This window comes from Hemiscyllium ocellatum, chromosome 11, assembly GCF_020745735.1.
Source record: "Hemiscyllium ocellatum isolate sHemOce1 chromosome 11, sHemOce1.pat.X.cur, whole genome shotgun sequence".
NCBI classification, from domain to species: domain Eukaryota; kingdom Metazoa; phylum Chordata; class Chondrichthyes; order Orectolobiformes; family Hemiscylliidae; genus Hemiscyllium; species Hemiscyllium ocellatum.
In genome coordinates, this window is record NC_083411.1 from 38735600 (window position 1) to 38762066 (window position 26467).

General features: G+C 40.0%; 1 protein-coding gene across 10 annotated transcripts in view; it reads left to right on the forward strand.

The window, feature by feature from the left end:
• LOC132820420 (synaptotagmin-like protein 2) overlaps nt 1-21697 on the forward strand; it is a 114967-nt gene extending 93270 nt beyond the window's left edge. For all 10 annotated transcript variants that reach the window (XM_060832531.1, XM_060832530.1, XM_060832529.1 and 7 more), the window contains 9 exons: nt 4250-4341; nt 6547-6648; nt 8332-8501; nt 9474-9576; nt 10668-10829; nt 12963-13041; nt 14612-14711; nt 16602-16807; nt 18562-21697. In XM_060832531.1, coding sequence (XP_060688514.1) covers nt 4250-4341; nt 6547-6648; nt 8332-8501; nt 9474-9576; nt 10668-10829; nt 12963-13041; nt 14612-14711; nt 16602-16807; nt 18562-18707 — 1160 coding nt within the window. In that variant the 3' untranslated portion in view covers nt 18708-21697. The remainder of the gene's footprint in view (nt 1-4249; nt 4342-6546; nt 6649-8331; nt 8502-9473; nt 9577-10667; nt 10830-12962; nt 13042-14611; nt 14712-16601; nt 16808-18561) is intronic.
• The last annotated feature ends 4770 nt before the right edge of the window (nt 21698-26467 follow it).

Sequence of the window (26467 nt, forward strand, 5' to 3'; positions counted from 1 at the left end):
CTCATGTCCCTATATCAATTTGCACTTGGCTCAGGTACTAATCCAGAGATTATAACTCTTGAGGACCTATTCTTCAATTTAGTTCCTAGTTCCTGGTAATCCCTAAACAGGCTCACCGATCTCTGGACTCATAGCAGAAGTGGTAATGCAAAGATTAGAACAAATAGTCTTACCGCAAATTCAACCCAAACTCTGGGTCAGATAGGTGGATGAACCTTTGTAATCATTAAAAACACAGAAATAGAAAACACACCCGATCATCAACGCCACACTCACAGGCATCAGATTCACGAGAGAGGAAGAAAAGGACAACCAACTCCCATTCCCAGATGTGATGGTACAGAGAACACCGAATGGAGAATTCAGCACTAAGGTATACAGGAAAACCACACACACCGACCAAGTCCTGAACTACGAAAGCAACCACCCCAACACACACAAAAGAAGTTGCATCAAGACACTGTTCAAAAGGGCCACAACACACTACAGTACACCAGAACTGCAAAAAGAGGAAGAAGAACACCTATACAATGTATTCGCCAAAAACGGATACCCCCGCAATTTCATCAACAGATGCCTAAGGGAAAGACAATGGAATGAGGACATATCACAACCCAAAGGACTAGCAATGTTACCATACATCAAGAACATTTCTGAACTGACAACCAGACTACTACGACCACTAGGACTCATAACAGCACACAAACCAACAGCCACTCTCAAACAACATCTCACCAGGACAAAGGACCCAATACCCAGCATGAGCAAAACCAACATAGTGTACAATATCCCATGCAAGGACTGCACAAAACACTACATAGGACAAACAAGAAGACAGCTAACGATCCGTATCCATGAACACCAACTAGCCACGAAACGACATGACCAGCTATCCTTAGTAGTCACACACACACATGACAAGCAACATGAGTTCGACTGAGACAGCACTACTATTACAGGACAAGCCAAACAGGGAACAGCCAGGGAATTCCTAGAGGCATGGCACTCATCCACAGATTCTATCAACAAACACATCGACCTGGACCCAATATACCAGCCACTGCAGCGGACAGCTGGAACTGACAACCGGAAGCGGCAGAGACAAACCACTATAATTGCCAGAGGAAACATCACAGAAGCACTTCACAGCAGGCTCCCAAGCACTGAGGATGTCACCTTGACAGGGACGAAACGTCTGCAACACGAATTCCCAGCTCGGCGAACAGAACCACAACAACGAGCACCCGACCTACAAATCTTCTCACAAACTTTGAACAGGTCACCTTTCTTGAACTTTCCTACATTGTTCGTCCTGATGTGGACCACAACAACTCCCCCTCCCTTTAATGAGTATCTTTACCAGGAGATCCCCCACGCTTACTGAGAAAGGCCATCTGGTCAAAGCTTGCCATATGAGCCCCTATATTGGTCATCTGCAGGCTACCTAAAGTCATTGAGTCATACAGCACAGAAACACACCCTTCCGTCCAACCAATCCATGCCAATCATCGTCCCAAACTAAACTAGTCCCTCCTGCCTGCTCTTGGCCCATATTCCTCCAAACCTTTCATATTCATATACCTATCCAAATGCCTTGTAAACTTTGTAACTGTACCAGCGTTTACCACTTTCTCAGAGTTTATCCCACACGCGAATCACTATCTGTGTAAAAAACTTGCCTCTTATGCCTTTTTTAAATTTCCCTCCTCTCATTTTTAAAATGTGCCCCCGAGTCTTGAAAACCCCCTCCTCAGGGAAAGACAAGTACCATTAACTCTATCTATACCTGTCATTATTTTATAAACTTTGATCGCCCCTCAACCTCTTATGCACCAGCCTATTCAGCCTTTCTTTATAATTCAAACCGTTCATACCCAGCAACATCCTGATAAATTTCTTCTGAACCCTCTGGAGCTTGATAATATCCTTCCTATAACTGGGTGACCAGAACAGGACACAGTATTTCAGAAGAGGCCTCACCAATGTCCTGTACAACCTCAACATGTCTTTTCAACTCTTATACTCAAAGGACTGAGCAATGAAGGCAAGTGTTCCAAACACCATTTTAACTACACTGTATATATGTGAGGCAAACTTCAAAGAATTATGTACCTGCACTCTGTTCTACAACACTACCCAAGGCCCTACCATTAATTGTATAAGCCCTACCTTTGTTGTTGTACCAAAATGCAATACCTCGCATTTATCCAGATTGATCTCCATCTGCCATTTTTCAGCCCATTGATCCACTTCATCCAGATCCATTTGTAATCTTAAAAAACCTTCCTCACAGTTTACTATGCCAACAATTTTGGTGCCATCTGCAAACTTCCTAACCATACCTTCGATAATGTCATCCAAGCCATTTATATGAATGATAAACAAAAGAAGACCAAAGGGCCTGTTTCCACACTGTAAGTAATCTAATCTAATCTAAGAAAAAGACCCAGAACTAATTCTGTGAACCACTGCTGGTCACAGGCCTCCAGTCCAAAAAGCAACCTAACACCATATTCTCTGTCTCCTGCAATTAAGTCAGCTACGTATCCAATTGGCAAGCTCACCCTGAATCCCATGTGACATTACTTTACCAATTTGTCTACCATGCAGAACCTTGTCAAAGGTTTTACTAAAATCCAAAAAAAATGTGTAGCTTAGAGTGGTGCTGGGAAAGCACAGCCGGCCAGGCAGCATCCAAGGAGCAAGAAAATCGACGTTTCGGGCAAAAGGCCTTCATCAGGACAGTCCTGATGAAGGGCTTTTGCCCGAAATGTCAATTTTCCTGCTCCTCGGATGCTGCCTGACTGGCTGTGCTTTTCCAGCACCACTCTAACTTAGACTCTGATTTCCAGCATCTGCTGTCCTCACTTTTGCCTAGTCCAAAAAAACAATGTCTACTGCTCTGCCATCATCAATCTTTTTGGTAACTTCCTCAAAAAACTTAATCAAGTTTATGATACACAAGTTACTTCACCCAATCTGTGCTGACTATCCCTAATTAATTTTTGCCTCTCTAAATGTCCATAAGTCCTGTCTTTTATAATCACCTCCAACAATTTACCCACAACTGAAGTCAGACTCATAGGTCTACATAGTTCCCTTGATTTCTCCTTGCAACTTTTCTTAAACAAAGGTACAACATTAGCCATCTTCCAGCATCAGGCACCTCACCTGTAGTTATAGATGATGCAAATATTTCTGCAAGGGTTGTCGTAAATTTCCTCTCTTACTTCCCACAACGTTACGGGATACATTAAATCAGGTCCCGGAGATTTATCCACCTTTATATTCTCTAAGACATCCTGAATTTTCTCTTCTGTAATGTGAACTGTTTGTAAAACATCAAAATTTATTTGGTCAGTCACTTCCAGGGATGCAATGTCTCACCCTGCATGAAGCTGCCAGCCAATTAGATGGCGGCAGCCACTATATGGAGGCCATGGCAATTGGAGGCTCAGCAGTGCCAAACAACAGGAGCAATGGGAATGGGGTGCATTCGCAGGATGTTGCTCACTGGGAGAGAAGTGCTAGAAAGTTGGATATAGAGACAAGTGGGGCTTTCAGCAGCCACATCCTGCTTCCCACTTGTGTCCTCAATCCCAGATTGGAGTAAATCCTCCCCTCAACCACCTTTAAATCAGATACCTGTACCCCATTGTAGTAATTAGGAATACTGCCACATATTTTGCCTGCTGGGCACACAGTTACTTTTGCTGGTGACAGAAAGAGGACCTTAAGTGTTGTTAATTGACCACTTGATTGCCTTAATTGGCAGTGAGTCAGAAGCCCTTCCCACCCAGAGATTAATGTTTGAGATGGTGTGAAGAAGCTGGTATCATCTAGTGCCAAACCAGCTGATTATTTGTCTTTTCTCCCACCTTCCCCATCACGTTTATCACGAACATCTGTCACAATAGGAATTTTGACACAAGTGGGGCTGCATTCAGTACTCCTTTGCTTGTGATTTCAACCAATCAGCTCTTCCCTCCTCCTACACTCTCAATTTCAGTTTTGTGTTTTAAATTAAATATCTGTAGCTCAGGCATTACCATTATTCTAAATCATGTTGAGTGAATTAAACCTCTATTCAAAAATGGATATTTTGGTGAGTATTTTTTGAGCTGTATATGAGGTTACATTTAAAGATGATTTTGAAGTATGGTGGAATTTCTTATGTCATTGCAGCAAAGTGATTCTTTCTTGATGTCTATCATACTGTCATATTTTAATACCAAATCTGTTTCTTCAGCTGATGACAAGCCCCCTGCAGTAAATATTCCAACTTTGGAGCATTCAAGGGTGAAGGAGCTGAGCAAGTCTGTTCCTATGCTCATGACTGAGGTAATGGAATCTAATTATGAGCAGGAACCATTGAAAGTGAAGGCTGGCCAAAAGCATTATTGATGAAGGGCTTTTGCCCGAAATGTAGATTTTCCTGCTCCTTAGATGCTGCCTAACCTGCTATGCTTTTCAGCACCACTCTAATCTACAATCTGACTTCCACCATCTGCATCCTCACTTTTGCCATACGCATTAGATGAATGGTATTAATTCCCCCCAAAAATGTTGAGCTGTCGAGCAGTAATGAGAGTAAACTTTGGCAATTGAAAAAAAATCTCCTGAGCCCAAACCTTAAATGAAATCACTAGTTACATTTATCTGAGTTAACTAAATGACAGTAAAATAATATGTTCAGAAAGTCTGCCTTATTCAAAGTTTAATACACCAAATAGGTGAATTATTTAGACAATAGTGAAGCAGATTCAGGGAGGTGGGATTAATTGTCTTGAGTCAAGTCCACTATAGAATCAGTGGGAAATGTTGTAATGTTGATTAACATAGGCAAAGATGATTTCATACTTTTATTCAAGGTCATGGATGAACTTTGTTTAAATCCTGCATATGATCAAATGCTAGGATATGTAGGGTAATTGCAAAGCTTGGAATCTGGTAAGCAGGCAGGTGAATACCATGTACTGGGGAGACTGACTGTATCACTGCAGTGAAGAAGACAAAATGCAAAATCTGTAGATTAATCACTACTGCTCTGTAAGGTATATATTAAACTTTTCTAAATCATCCAATATTCACCCTACTATAGTTTTTGTTGATCATTAGAATTTACTGTATGTAACCTTCATTGTTGACACTACGTTTGCAACCTTCCTTCAAGGTAAAATGTGTTTTTGCTCTCAACAAGTGACTTTAAAATCTATCTTTCCAAGACTTGAATATTTCTTCCATTGCTGAAGTAGGTCTGCAGGAAACATTACAAACAAGACACTAAACCAAAATTTTCATCCGCCTTTTCACGTGGATGGCATTATTTGAGTAGGAGAAAATGAGGACTGCAGATGCTGGAGAGCAGATTTGAGAGTCTGGTGCTGGAAAAACACAATAGGTCAGGCAGCATCCGAGGAGCAGGCTTATGTTGATTCTCCTGCTCCTCGGATACTGCCTGACTGGCTGTGTTTTTCCAGCACCACACTCTTGGCATGATTTAAGTATCAAGTTTTAGTGTTCTACTGGTTAATATTCCATCCTCAATCAAACCATTAAAAAGTATTTCAATGGTCATTCATTCTGTGACCTTTCAGAGGTATTGCTGGTGTAGAATGACTGATATATTTACTTATATAACAATAAATTAATCGCTTGAAGTATTTTGATTTGCAAACTTTGAGCTGCTTTTATAATGTTGAGTAATAAGGTGGCATGGTTTCTTCATGATTTGGAGATGCCGGTGTTGGACTGGGGTGTACAAAGTTAAAAATCACACAACACCAGGTTATAGTCCAACAGGTTTAATTGGAAGCACACTAGCTTTCGGAGCGATGCTCCTTCATCAGGTGATATAACCTGGACTATAACCTGGTGTTGTGTGATTTTTAACTTGGTTTCTTCATGCAAGCCAAATGCATTTGGCTTCAACTCAAAAGCAAGGCCTATATTCCCCTGTCCCTTCCAACCAGTGGTCAGCCAAAGTGAATCCAGGTAACCTTTAAACTGACCAACCAACTGTGTTGTCTGTCAGTGATACCACTGTAAGCAATAAGTGGGGCAATAAGAATTTTACAAAATAAATAATTTTTGGAGGCCAAGGAAGGCTCAAATAGATTTATTAGTTTATTTTGCCTCAGATTTATGATTCAAGGTCTCATGCATTTTCTGTAATTCTAAGCTGAAAGATATTGAATTACATTATTCAAGGCGGCACGGTGGCACAGTGGTTAGCACTGCTGCCTCACAGCACCAGAGACCTGGGTTCAATTCCCGCCTCAGGTGACTGACTGTGTGGAGTTTGCACGTTCTCCCTGTGTCTGCGTGGGTTTCCTCCGGGTGCTCCGGTTTCCTCCCACAGTCCAAAGATGTGCGGGTCAGGTGAATTGTCCACACTAAATTCCCTGTAGTGTTAGGTAAGGGGTAAATGTAGGGGTATGGGTGGGTTGCGCTTCGGCGGGTCGGTGTGGACATGTTGGGCCGAAGGGTCTGTTTCCACATTGTAAGTAATCTAACCTAATTATTCCATTGATCTTGTTTTGACAGAGTGAATCAGACTCTGCTTCAGAGGTCAGCTTCAACATTGGATGGCACAGGAAGACTCCCAGCGATGCCAGCCATTCCTCAGATATGGCATCTGTGTCTTCAGTATGAATTTATTTGTTTATTGTCTATGCAGAAAGCCAGATCTTTGAATACACAGATGTTTGAAATAGAGGGCTTGACAACTGTAGCTGCTCCTCTCTGCTGGTTTGGCTAATTTTTTAAGGTTGGAACATAAGTAAATCCGCTTGTGAATTTCAGTCTGTGAGTGCCATGGGAGGCAAGAGGTATGCTATTGACAATCAATGAACTCCAAGGTCTTCCTGAGCCATTGGCTAATGAATACTTCTACCACACCATCTAGAAAATGTCTATTCACAATATTCAATAATATTCATTGCCATAAACAACAAATGGTAGATCTCGGGGAATGTAACTGTACAGTTTGGAGTACCACGAGGCAGAATAAGGCAAAGGGTCAGGGCTAACATCTTTGTAGATAGGAACTTTGGAACCCCATGCCAAAGTGGGTGATTGATAGGTTTCTCACTCTGTGTAACAGGTGACGTGGTGGTATGCAGTGCCTGCCAGAGCTGATTTTGATTGAATTTCAAATTTCATGAGCAAGGAACTCCCTTGTATGTTAATTGGGGAGTAATCTGAGTTGTGACTTGCTATAAGCCATTGCTAACTTTTAGAAGAATTTATGTCACCATTCTTCCACTCATCAGTAATTCCTCAGTATGAGCATTGATTGCTACATAATTTAATGAGTAGTGCAGTTTCCCGTAGTTGTAATTACTGACCAGTCAAATCTTTTTAAATGGCAAATTGCTTGTTACAAACTGCAAAAACTCCATTCTAAATTGACCGATGGACTATTGTGCATCCATGACAGACAGCAATGGTAGGCAGTGTCATAAAGACTCAGCTCATAATCAACCTAACATTCCTGTCCCTGAACTCACCATGTATCTGCTCCTGCTATCCAACCTACCAAAGTCTCCTGGTAAATTACCAGACTAATCCTTCTTACACTTCATGTGAAATAATTTGGAAACGTGCTCTTGTATAATGGAGAAGAGGAGTGGATGTACCTTAAATTTCTTCTAGGTGTTTCTTGACAATATTTCAATGCAAAAAAATTGGTATTATTCTCTGGAGCATTTGACTTGCATCTCTTTCTCCAATCCACTCCTCCATCTTTCCTGCTCTCAGAAATGCATTGACCATTTCATATCTTCAGTTCATAGATCTCCCCGTTGAGGTTGATACGTTTAGTTATTTCCCTTTGGGTACCAATGAAAGAACTCTGCATGTACCCTCCTTATGAAATAGACATGTAACTAGTTGTTCTTAGATGTAAGCCCTGCTTTTGAATAATCGTTTTCTTGTGTCCTGTCAACTTGTGTTTTTTTTCTAGTATGTATGGCACTGCATGGCAAAGTAGAACAAATATCCGAAGTTTATTTTGGATTGAAGATCACTAGAAACATTGTTGTGCCGTTATTAGTTAAGCAAGCAATAATTCACTAAATATTTTGTTAGACCATAAGGAATATTTTTGATATTTTATGTGAATGATTTTGCTTAAAAATCTGAGTTATACTTCCTGAGGAGAAATTTCACCATTTCATGGAATTATCATACTTCGATATCAACATTACCTTTGTAGAAATTCAGTGTAATAATGATGACTTGCATATTTCCTCTGTAGATATATCTGCCAATCTGAGTGAGGCCATAATGGTTGAAGTAGTAATAAGTGTCTATCAATACCACCTTCAGGTGAGTGGAAGCATCATGAGTGTCTACAGTGGTGATTTCGGAAGCATTGATGCTCAGGGGTCAGTCCAGTTTGCTTTGGATTACAATGAGAAGAACAAAGAGTTCCAGATTTATGTGAGTCAGTGTAAGGATCTGGCTGTAGTGGATGAGAAGAAGGGTCGAACTGATGCGTAAGTAGACAACAGTTTTCAAGCTTTTTTTTAGAAACCAATATTTTCTCTACTGTTTCTTTTCCTTTACATTCATTTTATTGATGTGTTGGCACTCATTACACTGAGAGGAAACTAATCTACACTCTGACAACTTTCTTTCCCCTATTTAATTCTCCTCCTGTTTCTGCTTTCCCCCCTTCACTTTTATACTCTTGTGTCCACTTTCCACCACACCCCAAAACCAGGCAGATGGCATTGTTCAGATCAGTTGCTGTCAGATGAATGGTGCAGTACACAGCACCTTCTCATTTTGCTATTTTGCTGCACCCTGCTCCTATTAGACACTCTGATAAGTTAATTTTCGTGCCTGCTACTTTCTGAACACCTGCATTCATATTGAACCTTTTAAGATGAAGAAAGTTGTTGCTGTGCTATTTTACATGTGAAATTCAACTTACCAGTAATCCTATCCCTGCCTGATGCAAGAGTCACTGAATTGTGATCAGCAATGGGACCCGTGCTACTGACATTATTGTTTCCTATCCTAACACAGAAGCATTCCTTACCCTCATTTAGAGCTGAAAATGTGTTGCTGGTTAAAGCACAGCAGGTTAGGCAGCATCTAAGGAACAGGAAATTCGATGTTTCGGGCCAGAGCCCATTCCTGATGAAGGGCTCTGGCTCGAAATGTCGAATTTCCTGTTCCTTGGATGCTGCCTAACCTGCTGTGCTTTAACCAGCAACACATTTTCAGCTCTGATCTCCAGCATCTGCAGACCTCACTTTTTACTCTTACCCTCATTTAGCTCATCTCTACCTAGAGACAACTGAGAAACCTTCCTTATATCAATGGATCATTGGTGCTGTTGAGTAACTACTTCTATCCAAAGAAGAGCAAAGAAAGTTAGATTTAACATTCTTTTACTGTTTGAAATGCAATGCTGCATTATAGTTCAAACAGCTAAAGCAGGTTGTTTTGGGTAATTGCAGATATGTTAAGACCTACTTACTTCCCGACAAGGCACGTATGGGCAAGAGGAAGACCTCTGTCAAAAGACGAAACATTAATCCACTCTACAATGAAGTATTGAAGGTACAATGGGCGATGTTTGCAATTTTTTGCATTGATGGGAAGACAGTAGATAGTTTTTAAGACCAAAATATTAAGTAGTTAAAAACTTCATTTGGATGTGCTTCTGTGATAGACTAGATACAAGAAGAAAATTCCTCACAAGCCAAAATCATATCATTCAAAGAGGTCACATAGGTAGCATAGGTGCCACTTCAATGTAAATAGAATCTCACATTCATAATTATACTTTTACTTTCCATCATCATCTTCATCTGTCTGATCGACTATTATTTTAGCTGCCACTAGAGGAATGAAGCTAGAGACGTTACCTTCATTAGGGCCATACAATGTTAGAACCCATCTAAAGAAATGCTACATCTTCCCTAATGCATTCCCTAATGCATTACGTCCTTTCATGTTTGAATGTGGGAGGATCAGATGTTGTGAAGTTTTCCAACAGTTGTTTGTGTTAATGTTATTGCACAACAGGAAAAATGAAGAAAGAAAAAGGCAAAACACTGCATTTGTATTTGGGAATAAACAGGGGCTGCTTACTTTTCCTGCATCAACACGTTAACAGGCAATGAATGGTGATGTCATCCAAGTCAGTTCATCTGGAAGAGAATGTCAAAATAAGTCCTGTCTGTATTGTTATGCCTAAGGCTTCTGCACTCAATCATAGTGATGTACTTCCTGTAAGAATTTGTTGCATTGCGTCTTCACTCAGCCTCAGTCAGGATCTTATGTAACAGAGTCAAGTTTGGATAGGGTAGCACTTGGAATGAAGCAGGAACCTGAGAGTTATCAAGGATATGGGCATCATTGAAACTTCAAGGATATCTGCCACAGACTTCTAGGATGTGGTCATGATGATGTGGTCATAATGTAGTTAGTCATATGATGGTATGGCACTCTTAATGCAACATTTGCACAGTCCATAGCACTGGAATGGAATGGAATTAATAGCTAACTCATTTGGTTTCTAGTATTATTGGTTGAGGGATTCATACTGTTGAAGCTTTGAAAAATATCAGTGCTTTATTTAATTACAACTGCAGTCTACTAGAAAATAATGTAATGTAAACAACAATATCTACTTCCTCCCCCCACAGTACAAAATTGAGAAGAGTGTTCTCCTAATCCAGAAACTCAATCTGTCCGTCTGGCATAATGACACATTGGGCAGGAATAGCTTTCTAGGAGAGGTGAATGTGGATTTGGCCAGCTGGGACTGGAGTAATCGAGAACTTAACTGGTATCTCCTAAAGTCAAGGGTAAGTAACTTACTAAATGCCACCAACCTGACTGTAATCTTGTTGCAAATCTATCTTGTGACGTTTTAGAAAAATGGTACTTTGGGGCAACACGTAGTAATGATAGAGAAAATTGCTAGGATTTTGAAAAATCAAAGTACAAAACCTACCATATTGAAAATCAGGATTCCACATTGCATTCCATTTCCCCATGTCCATTCCCAAGTAGATCACCCCTTCAGTTCTAACCCTGAATTGATTTGTGCTTGCGTTTAATTGCTTTTTTAATGACATTCCCATTTTGAAAAATTCTGTTTCCCCAAAGTATAGCAAATCGAAATCACTAAAAAGTGGCTTTCAGGGATTTCGTTCACATTGCTGGTTTTCTTCACAAAATAGTCAAAAAGTGTAGTGCTGGAAAAGCACAACAGTCAGGCAGCATCTGAGGAGCAGGAGAGTCAACAGTTTGGACATAAGCCCTTCAACAGAAAAGTCAACTCTCCTGCTTCTCAGATGCTGCCTGACCTGTTGTGCGTTTCCAGCGCCACGCTTTGCAGTCCTCATTTTCTCTCACTCTTCTCAACAAAATAGTCGAGGTCTGATGGGAGAGATGGTTTGGCAGCAGAATTGGAGACTGTAAGGATACGTGCAGATTTGGATGGTCAGTTTTGTGTAGAATGACATTCTTCCTGAACTGTAGAAATCAATGATATTTAATTGCAAGAAAGGCAACTGACCAAGGATATAAAAATGTAGGGTGTTATGTTAGGTGTTCAAAGTTTGGGAGAAGATTTGTAGCTCGGGTGCTCGTTGTTGTGATTCTGTTCGCTGAGCTGGGAGTTTTTGTTGCAAACGTTTCGTCCCCTTTCTAGGTGACATCCTCAGTGCTTGGGAGCCTCCTGTGAAGCGCTTCTGTGATGTTTCCTCCGGCATTTATAGTGGCTTGTCTCTGCCGCTTCCGGTTGTCAGTTGCTGTCCGCTGCAGTGGCCGGTATATTGGGTCCAGGTCGATGTGTTTGTTGTTAGAATCAGTGGATGACTGCCATGCCTCTAGGAATTCCCTGGCTGTTCTCTGTTTGGCTTGCCCTATAATAGTAGTGTTGTCCCAGTCGAATTCATGTTGTTTGTCATCTGCGTGTGTGGCTACTAAGGATAGCTGGTCGTGTCGTATCGTGGCTAGTTGGTGTCCATGGATGCGGGTTGTTAGCTGTCTTCCTGTTTGTCCTATGCAGCGTTTTGTGAAGTCCTTGCATGCCCCCATGCAAGGACTGCACAAAACACTACATAGGACAAACAGGAAGACAGCTAACAACCTGCATCCATGAACACCAACTAGCCACGAAACGACACGACCAGCTATCCTTAGTAGCCACACACGCAAATGACAAACAACATGAATTCGACTGGGACAACACTACTATTATAGGGCAAGCCAAACAGAGAACGGCCAGGGAATTCCTAGAGGCATGGCAGTCATCCACTGATACTATCAACAAACACATTGACCTGGACCCAATATACTGGCCACTGCAGCGGACAGCAACTGACAACCAGAAGCGGCAGACACAAGCCACTATAAATGCCGGAGAAAACATCACAGAAGCGCTTCACAAGAGGCTCCCAAGCACTAAGGATGTTGTGTTAGGTATTGTGGAACTTCCCTTGATTTACCTTGTATTGTTCAGCGGGTGAGCAGGTTTAAGGGGAAAGCTTTTTCTGAATCTTTTTTGTTGGATTAGAGACTACTTAATGGAATAGATTACACATTTTCTGTGGAAAGAACAGCCTTGATGTTTTAAATTGCTGTCTGTTCGTTTCATTGGGCAGTCATTACTCAAGGCATTTGTCATTCCTTATGTGGAGAGGTGAAGGGTCACATGCATCGTTGAAATGAAATATCCAGAAATTCTGGTCAGAGTTGCGATACTCCACCATTAACTTCACAAAATGACATCTCCTCTTCACCATTGATAATGCATTGAGTGACATTAAGTTCCAAGTATCTGTGCTGTAGAAATAATATAAACCAACCTCAGAAAGTTAGTCTTTTCCAGTCTGCATGCCCTTTTAACAAACGGCATATGTTAATCATCACTAACTGAGCGGAAGATAATGTTTTGCACAACTTTCAATTGTTTTTGACTTTATTTGCAGTGTCCAGCGATGGGAATTGGAGTGGATCACAGAGGAGAAATAAACCTTGCTATCAAATATATACCACCCAGCACTTTGGGTAAAAATTTATTTGTCTTTCATTTGGTGTTTTTATGGTCTAGATTCCAGTTATATTCTCTCTGAGTCACAATTTGGTTGAAATTTATCAATGTTCTTTGAAAACTCCAGTCAGTATATCTTATTCTCCATCTCCTGCTGGCTTATTTGTGAACAGAATGTGCAGTGTCTGCTCAGTGCTACTTCAGTTTTTCAGCTGGTTAGTGTAGTCGAGGCAAAAATCTAAACTTGTGTTCCAGCAATATGTGGCAGCAATCCACCAATATTCAACTAACCTGATTTTGTTCATTTGTAAAATGAAAAATGTTGTGAGTATTTGAGCACTTGTCGACTTTTACCTCAATTTCGTGGAAGATTTATTGAAGTTTACAGTTCCTTTACTTGCAACAGTGCTGGACAAGAACCTTCCCATCCCCACCTTACCACTTTACCATTGAGCAGGAAATCGTCTTACCAAAAAGTTACTCTTGGCTCACTAATGTTGTACAAAGACACTTTATTGTTTTTGTTGAAGAACCATAAATCATTATTGGATGCCAGTATATACTCAGGGAATTTTAGTTCCTTTGGTGAATTTATAATTCACTTGAGGAATGATGTCAAGAAGATAACAGATAATGACTACATAGTGAACTTGGACTGAATATTTGCACTATTGGAGCCAGTTGCAGAACAAGTTCGTTGGAAAAGTCATTGATATAAAAGATGGTGTAGTGAGGATGTTTGCCTAGGGATCTTTTAAGAAGGTGAATGGGTATAAGAGTTATCTGCATATAACAGATCAGATCAACCAAAAAGATCGAGTCCAGTTTGATCAATTATTGACCCAAGTGACATTTTTACATTTCAATAAAAACATTGTTTTTCAAAATTAACTTGAACATTTGTGATCCCAAATTCCATTGTTAGATTGGCCATTTTCCTTTACTTAGTATCACTGTGTATAGTTACATTGTGTGTTTCAACCTGAGTGGGACATAGACATTGCTGTTTTTTAACTACTGCTAACTAATAAATGATCAAATGAACATCCAAGCGAAATGCACAGATTTGAGTGACTAATGATGCAGAGGCTCTTTTATTACCCCTCTGTACAGTTTATCTAACTACCACACTCAGATTTTATCATTTTCAGGTTTGCAATGAACAGTGCAAATAATTATGGAATAACTGTAGGGCACGTTTTTAAAGTTATCTGATCATTAAGCTACTATATATACTGGTAATTATTGAACTCCTGCCTGTGTTACGTACTTCACATATAGTTAGGGTCTGTAATATTCATCATTGTAGAAGAGCAATCAGGCCTATTAATTCTGGAGCTTACTTTGTTTTCTTGTAAATAGCAGGATGTCTGGTGGCAGCATGGTGATCATGAGAGGAATCTTTTTTTTTAGGGCTCTGTTATGATTGCTTGGGACAGTTTAGTCCTGATCAACCATCAAAAAGTAGAAAACCTTGATACATTTCTTCAATACCACATTGTAATTTTAATTTACTGCATTTTTGTTTTGGAAGTTGAAATATTTGCTTTTGAAAGGATTAATTTGCACTTTAAATAATTTATTAAGGTGCTGGAGATCCTCCCACTGGAGAGGTACATATTTGGATGAAAAATGCCAAGGATTTGCCCCAGCTTCGATCATCTGGAGTGGATTCATTTGTGAAATGGTATTTTAATGGTTGTCTCTAATTGTGCCCTGAATTCACAGATTTATTTCAATTTCAAATCCACAAAGGGATTTGGAGCAAAACGGGGATTTTTCATTTAATTGTCTCACGTATTTATTGTCATTCGTAAACAAGGTATTGGCCTGGATTTTGTCAGGACACAGAGTTGAAAACAAATGGGGTGGAGTAGGCCTGACAAGTTCAGATGCCCTTCAGGTACACAAGTGGTCAACATTGAACCTTCCCCAGGATTGAAGTTCCCACTGTTGGAGATATCATTGAGAGCTGTCACCCAATCAGAATGTGGCAGCATCTCATGTCTCCAGCAGCAATAAAAAGAGTGGGTTTTGGTTGCACTGTATCCACCAGAGACCCAAGATTGTTCTGGTGCCCCAGACTAATAGTGAGTATTATAATGGGAAGGGGAGTATAGGAACTGTGGCCTGGAGTCAGATACAAGGGCCTGAGAGCTGCACCCCATTCCCAACATCAGGTAAATGAGTGCACACACAGTGCAGAAAGGATAAAAGCACCTTGTTTCTGGCCTACTTAGGCAGATGATATCTGTGGAACTGTTTAAGCTTTTAGTGGTTTAGAGTCATGCATTGCACATATCATTGAAGTTCCACCACTACAGGGGCCTGAATGAGATAGAAGATACTGCAAATTTTAACCCTCCAAAAATAGGTGGGGAGGTTTTTTCTAAATGGGGGGATGGATCTGAGTGGGATGCTCTTTGGAGGGTTAGTGTGGACCCAGTGGGCTGAATGGCCTGCTCCCATGTTGTAGGAATTCAATGATTTTAAAAAGAATGAAGATTTCTCAAGCTTAGACTGTGATCTCCCCTCAGGACCATAATCTGTCCCTCCCCAGAGGATAATCTGCCTCCACAGAGACTGAGATGTCTCTCCACTACCTAAGCCTCAATTTCTCCTCAGTCAGGTCTCTAAAGCCAAACCAGGATCGTTCCCAATTGACTGTGATCTCTTTTTCGTAACCCTCTTCAGGCTAGGATCTCTCTCTGCATCTGACTATAATCTCACCCTACCATACCCCAAGGATTGTGATCTCTCCTTGGGTCTGATCTTCACCCCCTGATAAGGATTATTTCTGCCCAGACTTCAACCTCCGCGATACCCTGTTATGTGCCCTATGCCTAATGACACCTAAACCATTGCAATACTCCCTGTCCACCCTGATCTCTCCTTGTGGAATCTGTAATTTTTTCCATCAAAACTGTGATCTCTGTCCCTTAAGACCACCATCTCTCCACACAGAACAGGATATACTCACTTACTGTCGCACACAGACAGACACACACACACTTGTATATGGATCTGAAAGCACTCATACTTTATTGAATACGGTAAGCATCACCTATTTCATCAGAGTAAAGAAAGAGCTAGTACAAGACAGAGCTGACTTTATTTTGCTCCGAACAGTCCTATCATAATGTCAAGTATAGTCATGGATTCTGTAAATTGTATCTGTAAAATGCAATAAACTTCCTATTGTTTATCAACAAGTCTCACCCATTCAACCAAAACGGTAGCTATCCTTACTCACACTGTACCACTTAAGGGTTGAAGGAACCAAGACCCTCAATAGCCACACACCCTCTCCCCTCTAGCTCCACCCTTGACTACAATGTTTCTTTTCTTCCTCACCACCATCCTTTGCTCACCCACCCCTGACCACAATCTCAACTGCATCAGTTATGATACCAGGCTATTTTTATGAAATATATTGGAATTTTAGAAGTCTTAAACCATTTTTCTTCCCATTTCCTTGTCTACTTACTTGTCCTATCCTATGCAATACCTAATTTAGTCCTCCATCTATTCTGTTTGTGATGTCTTGTTTTAACTTGCCTCACGATTTATCCCTCAGTTATGTGCTTCCTGATACAAGTAAGAAGAGCTACCAGAAGACTCGGATTGTGAAGAAGGACACTAACCCTATTTATAATCATACTATTGTATATGATGGCTTCAGAACAGAGGATCTGAAGGAAGCCTGTGTTGAACTGACAGTATGGGATCATGAAAAACTGACTAATCACTTTCTGGGTGGACTCAGGCTGGGGTTTGGCACAGGTAAACATATTATTTCTCTTTGTGCTTCTTTTAGGTGGAACTTGATGTCCATGAACAGATTTGGAAATAAGGACAATGATATATTAATTCGTGGAATCATATTGGAATCAAAGAAACCATTACATACTGTCTTGTGCAGAAAGAAACATTGAAATCTGTGTCTTAATTGGCTAGTTGTTTGTGGACATGGGATGGGCAGTAAGGATAGTTTTCCAGAAATTTAATGGAAAGAAGCAAGAAAGGTTGTGGGCACTGTTTTGTACATGAAGAGCAGAAAGAAATAGCCTCGAACTGATTCACATGTGGGGTTGCCATGTGTAAATAGTGGGTTGGGGGGGGTTCAGGTAAGGACCAAGCATTAGCCAAAGGATGAGACAACAGCCAAAGGGATTATCAGAATTGAGATTACAGGGATACAGAACAGGGAACAGAAAAACTGCAATCTTTCCACCACCACTAACTTTCAGGGAAAAGCCAACGTATGCAGGCTTAAATCCTGAATAGGCAGTTGAAAAGGATTAGGCTGTGATCATGGAAAATGGTATATTGTCAATGCAGTCAGACTCACATTGCATGTGACACTTGTTACATTGGTTAACTTGCTATATTTCGTTGTGATATGTTTATAATTCCCTATCCTGTTTATCGTCACAATGCATGTTCATAAAAAATGATACATATCTCTATTATTGTTTCTGTGCTTTCTACTGCTGATGGAGTTGAGAATTATTGTGCCTGAATGCAACATAATTAATAACCTGATGCCATCTAGTGACATAGGATAAATAGGCAACTACATATGCATGAGCATAGCTTAACTTTTGCAGCTACCCTTTCAGGATTCAGCAGCACATGTGTGAAATACTAATTTGTTGGAACTGCAGATACAGAAAACTGAGATCCAGTTTTCTCCTTATGATACAATAGGCCACATTTACAAACCACTACTGTAACCAGAGATTCTTGTCGATTTTTCGCTACCGACTACTCACTTCATCAAGAGATTTCCCATATATCAATGCTTAATTTAATTTGCATTTTAGTAGTTGTTTGAATAGGCAGCTTCTCTTCCTTTCCAATATACTGAACTGGATTTACTGCGGCCTTCTGGAGTCTGAGTCAGGATCAAATGAGGATCTTGAACTCACACGTGCCAGAAGTGCACTAGCTTTGTAATTGGCCGCATTATCCTTTGCTGTCCTTTTATGAATGGTAAGTGGAATGTCAATGCTGCCGGTCCAGAGTGAGAGTGTTTCTAGAGTTGAGCAGAACTAATTGGAAAGGTGTACCTTGCAAGTAATAATGCTAATAGAGGCATTATCTGAACAATGAGCTGTTACTTATATGGCCACTATCGGGGAGCTATGGACCTGAAGCCCAAGAACCCTCGGTACATCAATGCTGTTCAGGGTCCTGCCACTAACTGTATACTTTTCTGTAACATTTGCACCTCAGACTTACCCAGATTAATCTCCATCTGCTATTTCTCGCTCATACCTGAAACTGACCTGTGTCCCGCTGGATCCTTTGACGACCTTCTACACTATCCACAACTCCATCGATCTTTGTATCATCTTCAAATTCACTAACCCACCCAAATACATTTTCATCCAAGTCATTTATATATATCACAAACAGCAGCAGACCCAGCACCTCAGCTGAAGGTGTTATATAAATTTCATTTGTGTATGTGTGAGGTCAGTGGAGTTATCACATTTTCATACCGTTATTACTTTAGGTCTTATGTTTTACAGGATATAGTTATGGAATCCCGGTAGAATGGATGGACTCTACAGAAGAAGAGATAGCTCTCTGGCAAGACATGGTGTCAAATCCTAATGAATGGATACCAGGCTCCCTGCTACTTCGGTCTCAACTGGGAGGCAAGAAGCTTAAGTGAAATAGCACTTTGTGCACAAAGACTTAATCTTGGCCTTTACTGCCAAAATATTATTTGTCAATCTTCAACTGAATTGATAGTGCACTTAGAAGACTTGATAACATGAATCAAGCCTTTTTGTCTGTTTCAAATATTTTCACCTTGTAAAATGACTGAAACTATGCCTTTACAGATTTGAATCTTAAATTCTTTTAAAAGAAGCCATTTCAAATCTTTGTACAAAATCTATTTTCTTAAAATTCTTGTATCGCAACATTTCCATTTGGCCCTCTACATTTCTATGGTAGTTTTCTGTGTCCCATCTGTGGTCTATTCCTGCTTGAAGTTTCTCAACCACACTGGACATGGAATTTCAATGTTATTTCTCTTCCATCCTGAATAATGTTTTGCTGAAGTATGAAAAAAAAATTATAAGGATTCAGCAAGTCTTGCAGAATCTGTGAAATGGGAAACAAGTGTTAATGTTTTGTAACTGTAGGTTACAACTGAAAAGCCATTGGCCTGAACTGTTAACACTGTTTCTCTCTTCAAAGATGCTGCCTGAGCTACAGAGAATTTACAGCATTTTCTGTTAATCTAGATTTTCAGCATCCATAGCATACTGTTTCACATAATTATTTTGTTGAAGAGATTCTCAGGAACACTCCAATGTTTTATACCAAAGAATGATGGAATAGCTCTCTGTACCCATAATTTTCCTATACAGTGAGCTTCTGGTTTCAAAAATGATGTGGAGATGCCATTGTTGAACTGGAGTGGACAAAGTCAGAATATCACAACATCAAGTTATAGTTCAACAGATTTATTTGAAATCCCAAGCTTTAGGAGCACTACTCCTTCATCAGGTGATAGGTTTCACCTTATAAAGGAGCAGCACTCCAAAAGCTGATGAACTTATCTGTTGTGAGACTTCTGACTTGTTTTCAAAATGTCACCGAGGAAGTTTCTGAGTAGAGGCCAGTTAAATAAATAAGAACCCTTTCACCTAATCTTTGCAATATCTTTTAAAATAGTTCCTGTTTTTTTCCTGACTACACAATAAGTCAAACTGAATTCCTACATTTGAATGTTTCCAGTTGAATGTGCTATGAGCAGGCCTGAAGAAATACTGATCAGAGATCTGACATAGGAACAATAGTTCTAGATAGCTCCTGAGATATATTGAGACTTGCTAACCCCAGTAGTTAGTAATATCGAGGATGGTCTTTACATCCATTTTGCTTTAAAGGACTCTTTAAATTTAATGTTTAGGTGTTTCCCCCTCCCTCCACATTAATTAGCAGGTGTAAAAAATTCAGTTGCAAGGGGTTTCAATTAAGAGCTTGCCAGTTCTCATGGTTAAACTGACACTAATGTATGGAGCACTTTGAGGAAATTAGATTTTGTTCAGAATCTAAATGCTGCATTTACTTCCCTTAAGAAATGCCATAACTGAGGTAGTTCATAAAACAAGTACCATAGGAAAGGATCTTAAATAGAGCCAGTTCATGAGCCGTAACATCCATCTGGCTAAAGTTGGTTAGAGCCTCGTCTGCACCTGTGGGGTTGTAATATTATTGCCATAGTAGAAATGTATCTATCAAATTGCTCAGTTAGGTAATTGCTGTTTCATTATCAATAGAGGAATTATTTTTTGTAGATTCCTTTTAGGTTGTTTGTCTCACGTTTCAAATATTTGGATTGTTGTATGCAGCATATACCCCACATTCCAAATGCTCTTGTTTTATTGCTGTAGTATTAACAAGTAGGAGGCAAACAATGTTTTAGATAAATGTTGAAGCTTCCCTCAAGTCATATCATAATTTCTTGTGTTTAACCACCTGCTGCTGGGTTGTGCACCAACAATGTATTTGTTGTACATATTAAGTACCCCTCAGTTAATGCAGAAATTTAAACTTTAGGCATTACCTACTAACTACAAACAGTAAATTGCATTGGTGTGCTTTAAATATGCTGATGCTGCTTCAAGGATTACGTCATCTAGCCACCTAACATGGTTGGAAACTTTATGTAATTTTTTAAAAGTTGAAGTTCTAATTGAAATGGATGAAATATCAGTGAAGTTTGTCTATTACAACGTGAGACCACTTATGAATTCATTCCTCACTTTCATATACCTGCTATATTTAGCAGCCTGATAAAGGGCTAACTGAACATTATGATCAGAGAAGAATATATTTTGACATCAATATTAGGTTTAACCTTTTGTTATTCTGAGTGATGGACAGGATAGCTATTAATTTGGGCGGCACGGTGGCACAGTGGTTAGCACTGCTGCCTCACAGCGCCTGTAGACCCTGGTTCAATTCCCGACTCAGGCGACTGACTGTGTGGAGTTTGCACGTTCTCCCCGTGTCTGCGTGGGTTTCCTCCGGGTGCTCCGGTTTCCTCCCACAGTCACAAAGATGTGCGGGTCAGGTGAATTGGCCAAGCTAAATTGCCCGTAGTGTTAGGTAGGGGGTAAATGTAAGGGTATGGGTGGGTTGCGCTTCATCAGGTCGGTGTGGACTTGTTGGGCCGAAGGGCCTGTTTCCACACTGTAAGTCTAATCTAATCTAATCTAATCACTCCATTTCTAACTGGACCACATTTCAGTTGTACATAACATCTTCTCCCTGTAATTTTCTCACTGGAAACAATTGATCTGTTGAGCAAGAAGGCATGAATAAACCTTAAAAAATTGAGGTACGGTTGTATGCCTTCACCTCATTCATAATATTTTTAAATCTCTGCAACCTTCTACCATTACTTAATGGTTTTGTCGCTGCTATTTTCTGACACAATTTGCATTTCAATGTTTACATGTTGTAATATATTTCAGTGTTTGATTAGCTGGTATTTAATTTTTATTAAGATGTTATAAAGCTTTTTGGTGCAAAATCAATGGATCTCAATATTGTTGAATTCAACTTGCATGATGCCAATATTGTTTTTTCGAACTGAACTTAAGAAACAAGAAGCAGAAATTTGAGCTATGATTTAATTTTTGGACAGATAATAAAATAAATAATAAGTATGTCAGGTTCTTTTGTTGATCTAAATTTTTTTAAGGTTAATCTAACTTGAAAAAATATAACATCAAATAGACAAAGAATCTATGGTAATATGTGGGTGTAACCATGATATAATAAATTGAAATTACATCTTGAAGGTGTTCTGTAAATAAGCATCGTTGCACTGTAACATTGGCATTAACATGTGACATTGCATCCAGCATTGCTACCATTACAACTGATCCTGATTCTCACTGTTCACATACATACCGAGTTCCATCCTGATTTTATTCTATCTGTTCCCCTACTTCAAGAATGTTAACATTTTGTTTGTAGTCCTCAAATGAGAGTGGGCCAGGCCAAGCTGGTCTCTCTTGTTAGAAATTGTGGCTATTGCAGTAATTCAACAAGAAAGATAGAGAGCGTGTAGATTAATCAGTCTTTGACTAGGAACTGTTCTATCTTGTGCTTTAAATCGGGACTACTGCCTGCTCACTGAGATACCAGGCTGCAGATGGCTTCAAAGACTGTTTGCTTCTTATCTCTACATAAGATTCTTCCAACTCCTTAAGAAACGCTCCTTTATTTACAATTGTTTATAGTAGGTTATTAACTACAGTCTCTAAGTCTACTGTCTAAGACCTTTCTCAATGCTCGTTCCAGACTGGTGGCTTCTGTCTCACTTGGCCTCCTCCATTGCCACAATGAACCAAACTGTAGACTGGAGGAACAACACCTCATCTTCCACCTGGGCAGCCTACAGCCCAGATGACTCAACATTGAGTTCTCTGATTTTAGATAACCTCCCTTCGCTTTCCCCCAAATCCCTTCCCAGTCCCTGTCCCTCCCTTCAACTCCTCCCAGCCACCTACTGGATTCATTCCTCCCACTGACCAATCAGGTTGTATCCTTTGCCTGTCTTCACCTATCACCACTTCACCACCCTGTCCCACCACCCCCTTTATCTGCAGCTCTCCATACCCCTATCCCCTGTCCTGAAGAAGGGTTATACCTGAAGAAGGGTTACACCTGAAACGTCAACTTCTCCACCTCCTGATGTTGCCTGGCCTACTGTGTTCTTCCAAATTCCTGTTTGTCTACCTCTGTCTTACTAATGTCAGAGTCATTTGCTTAGTTACATTATCACAACAGACATGAATTTCGTTATATCACAAGAATCAAACTTAAATGTAAAACTGATGGTGATACTGAACTCCAAACTGAAATAAGTAACGTGGCTTCAGTAAAGAAATGAGAAGTTTAGCATTTTGTACTCGGTACGCTTCAAAAATCTTGATTATCTGGAAGCTCAAGTGTTGAGTATAGTATTTAGGACTTTTCACTTCTACATTGTCTCCCTCTGCTTTTCCCTTGATGCTACTCCTGCATCAATATTGTGCCCTGTTAACATCTCAGGACACTATCTCATACAAATGAGCCTATGACATCCTTCTATGCCTTCCTTTGTATTCTCCACTGCACACATTTTGGCAACTATTGGTGGTTCTCACTGAGTAGCCAATCCCCAACAGGCTACATTCTTAGCTACCCTTACCAACTCCTCTTCACTACATACTGCCCCTTAAAGACTATACCTGAAGACATGGAGAAAAGTTTAATGTTGATGGCATGTAGCTCCATCTCTATCAACTAACTACTCCACCTTGCCTTGCTGCCAGAACAGCCAACATTGGGACTCAAGGAGCCCATATAGTTCTCCTGTTAACTGTAAGAAAGACCAAAGTCTTCATCTCCAAACTTCATTTTAAATGAATCTATCCCCTTCATAGTCACTTTTTTAGATTGATCCAAACTGTACTGACTTAAGCTTAAAAGCAAAGTCTGCATTGGGCAAATGTGGAATTGACAAGAGACTTATGACTGCACAAAGATTGCACAAAGTTTTAGGAGAGTGAATACACATCTCCAGGAAAGTCTAGTGGCCTGCACTCTAACAATGAAACTCGACAAAATGCGATGTAATTGTGTCATCCGAAGTTTAATGATGTTCTGTGATTTCATACAAAGCCATGATTTACTAGCATATTCTTCAGGGTAACAAGATTTGCAGTTGCTCACCTGAGTGCAGGCATGTTAGTGAGTCGGAGTTAGGGGAAAGTAGTAGTATAGGGTTTGCTGCTTTTGAATAGGGATCTCATGAATTGTTTGTGCTAGAACAAGTGGTGATCAGCTGCACCCACAGCATCAGCACCAACAATTCAAAGTTTGATGAAAATGCAATGCTGTACTAATGCAGTTCCTGGCTTTTCTTAATCATGTGATCTATGCTATGAAGCACACTTGCTATGGGCAGCCATATTAAAGAAGTTCTAAGAAAGAGAGTAGACAAGCAACATTGTACGAATTGAGCATGTAACATTGTGCACAGAAGTGGAACTGTAATTAGTGCTGAAAATCTGCACAGAAGCACACCTACAAAAAGAACACAAATATTTCAGGCTGCTGAAAGTTGCTAAAAGCTGTTGGAAATGAAAAATAAGCAACCGTGCAATCTGTAGCTGAATCACTGGGTTTGCCACATAATTGTTGCAAACTTTCCACTTCTGGCTTTGGTGGAAATGAAAGGTAATATGACTCAGAACTTGCCAAGCGTTGAGACTGCTGTAAATTTAACTGACAAGCCCGAATATCTTTAAGTAACTATGCTTTCAGCACTATTGGAGAGAGCCTGTTACAAAGTGTATTTCACACTAAGTCTCTCTGAAGAACAGATAAAAACAGACTGCATGAATTTTAAAAGCCTTAAAGGTACACTTTGAACCTTAATTGATTACAATATATGAATGGTTTGTGTTGAATATTATGAAGATCAAATTTAAAAGCGAATATTTATAAATATTGACCAAGCACTAAAAAATCGGATTAGAACAGTTGGGTACTTGTTCTTGACAAGTGCAGACTGAATGCACAGCAGGACATTTTCTGTGTTGTAGACCTCTATGACTCTGTTTGTGACTACATTAACACAGTTTGAAATCCTGTTAATTCAGGCATGTGAAATATCTCATTAAAGAAAGAATATTTTTAGGCTTTAGAGATCTTAGCCATGCAAAGGAAAGATAATCTGACTATTGAAGAAGTTATAAACATGTGCAGAAGTTCTGAGTTTGTAACTCAATAGTTACATGGGAGAGCAGATGACTTTGTCCACAACATGGAGAAGCAGCCCAGACCTGTGCACAATTCTGATAAGCACCTCTGATTGATCCACTATGCCTTACTATAACCTGGTGTTGTGTGATTTTTAACTTAGACTTTTCAAGTGCACCAATGTTAACAAGAGAAACAAGTATACCCAGCAGGGCAAACAGAAAGATCAAGGCAGAAGGATCAAGTTTGCAAATATTGTGGAGATCGCCATATGAAACAAAAGAAATCATGTCCGGTGTGGGGAAAAAGTGGTTTGTTTGCAAGATACTAATTAACTTTGTATACAATTGATTAGGACAAAGTCAAGCCAATAAAGCCTATAGAAATGATTGTGACAGAGGCATAAGGATTACAATTTAGGCAATTTAAATGTGGGTACTAGAGAGATGATGGATGAAGATTTAGATGATAGTAGCATCTACACCTTAGAGTATGTTAGAATGTGAAATCTAAAATAGTTTGTAAGTGTTATAATGAAGAAAATAAATCAAAAGCACCAAATGAATGTGAAGTGGCAGAAAGACACGGGTGCTTCCTGCAATATTATGAACTTTGCAGACCTGTGTAAAGTTATACGAGATGGCAATCAAAAAATGAGACTCTGCAATGGAATGATGTTCACTCTGAGAAGGCAAATTAATCTGCGAGCACAATGCTACAGCAAGGCTGAGGATCTGAAATTCATTGAATTGAATTGATTTGAATTTAATTTATTGTCACTTGTACCGAGGCAAAGTGAAAAGCTTTGTGTTGCGAGCAATACAGGCAGATCATAGAGTTAAGTAGCATAGTAAATAATAGGTAAACAGCGACAAAAACAAAAACACAGGTACAGGCAAATGTTAAGAGTTTGTGAGTTCATTCAGTATTCTAACAACAGTAGGGTAGAAATGGTTTCAAAACCGGCTGGTGCGTGTGTTCAGGCTTCTGTACTGTCTCCCCAATGGTAGAGGTTGTAGAAAAACATTGCCAGGGTGGGATGGATCTTTGCAAATGTTGTCAGCCTTTCCTTGACAGCGGGCCTGTTAGATGGATTCTACAGATGGGAGATTGGCCTTTGTGATTGTCCGGGCTGAGTTCACCACTCTCTGTAACCTTGCGATCTTGAATGGGACAGTTGCCATATCGGGTAGTGATGCATCTAGATAAATTCTCTAAATGGCGCACCTATAAAAGTTGGCAAAGATATTCGCTGTGATGCCAAATTTCCTCAGCTGCCTGAGGAAGAAGAGACGTTGTTGGGCCTTTGTAACCAGTGCGTCCACATGAAGAGTCCAAGAAAGCTTGTTGTGGATGATCACTCCCAGGAGCTTGACACTCTCCACACATTCCATTTCTGTGCTGTTAACGCGTAGGAGGGCATGAGTAACATCCCGCCAAAAGTCAATAATGAGTTCCTTGGTTTTGCCGGCATTGAGAGCTAGGTTTTTCTCAGTGCATCATTTTTCCAGGTCTTCCACCTCCTGTCTGTAGTCTGTTTCATTGGCATTTGAGATTCGACTGACTGTGGTGGTGTCATCAGCAAACTTGTAAATGGCATTGGTCTGGTATTTGGTGACACAGTCATGGGTATACAATGAGTACAGTAGGGAGCTG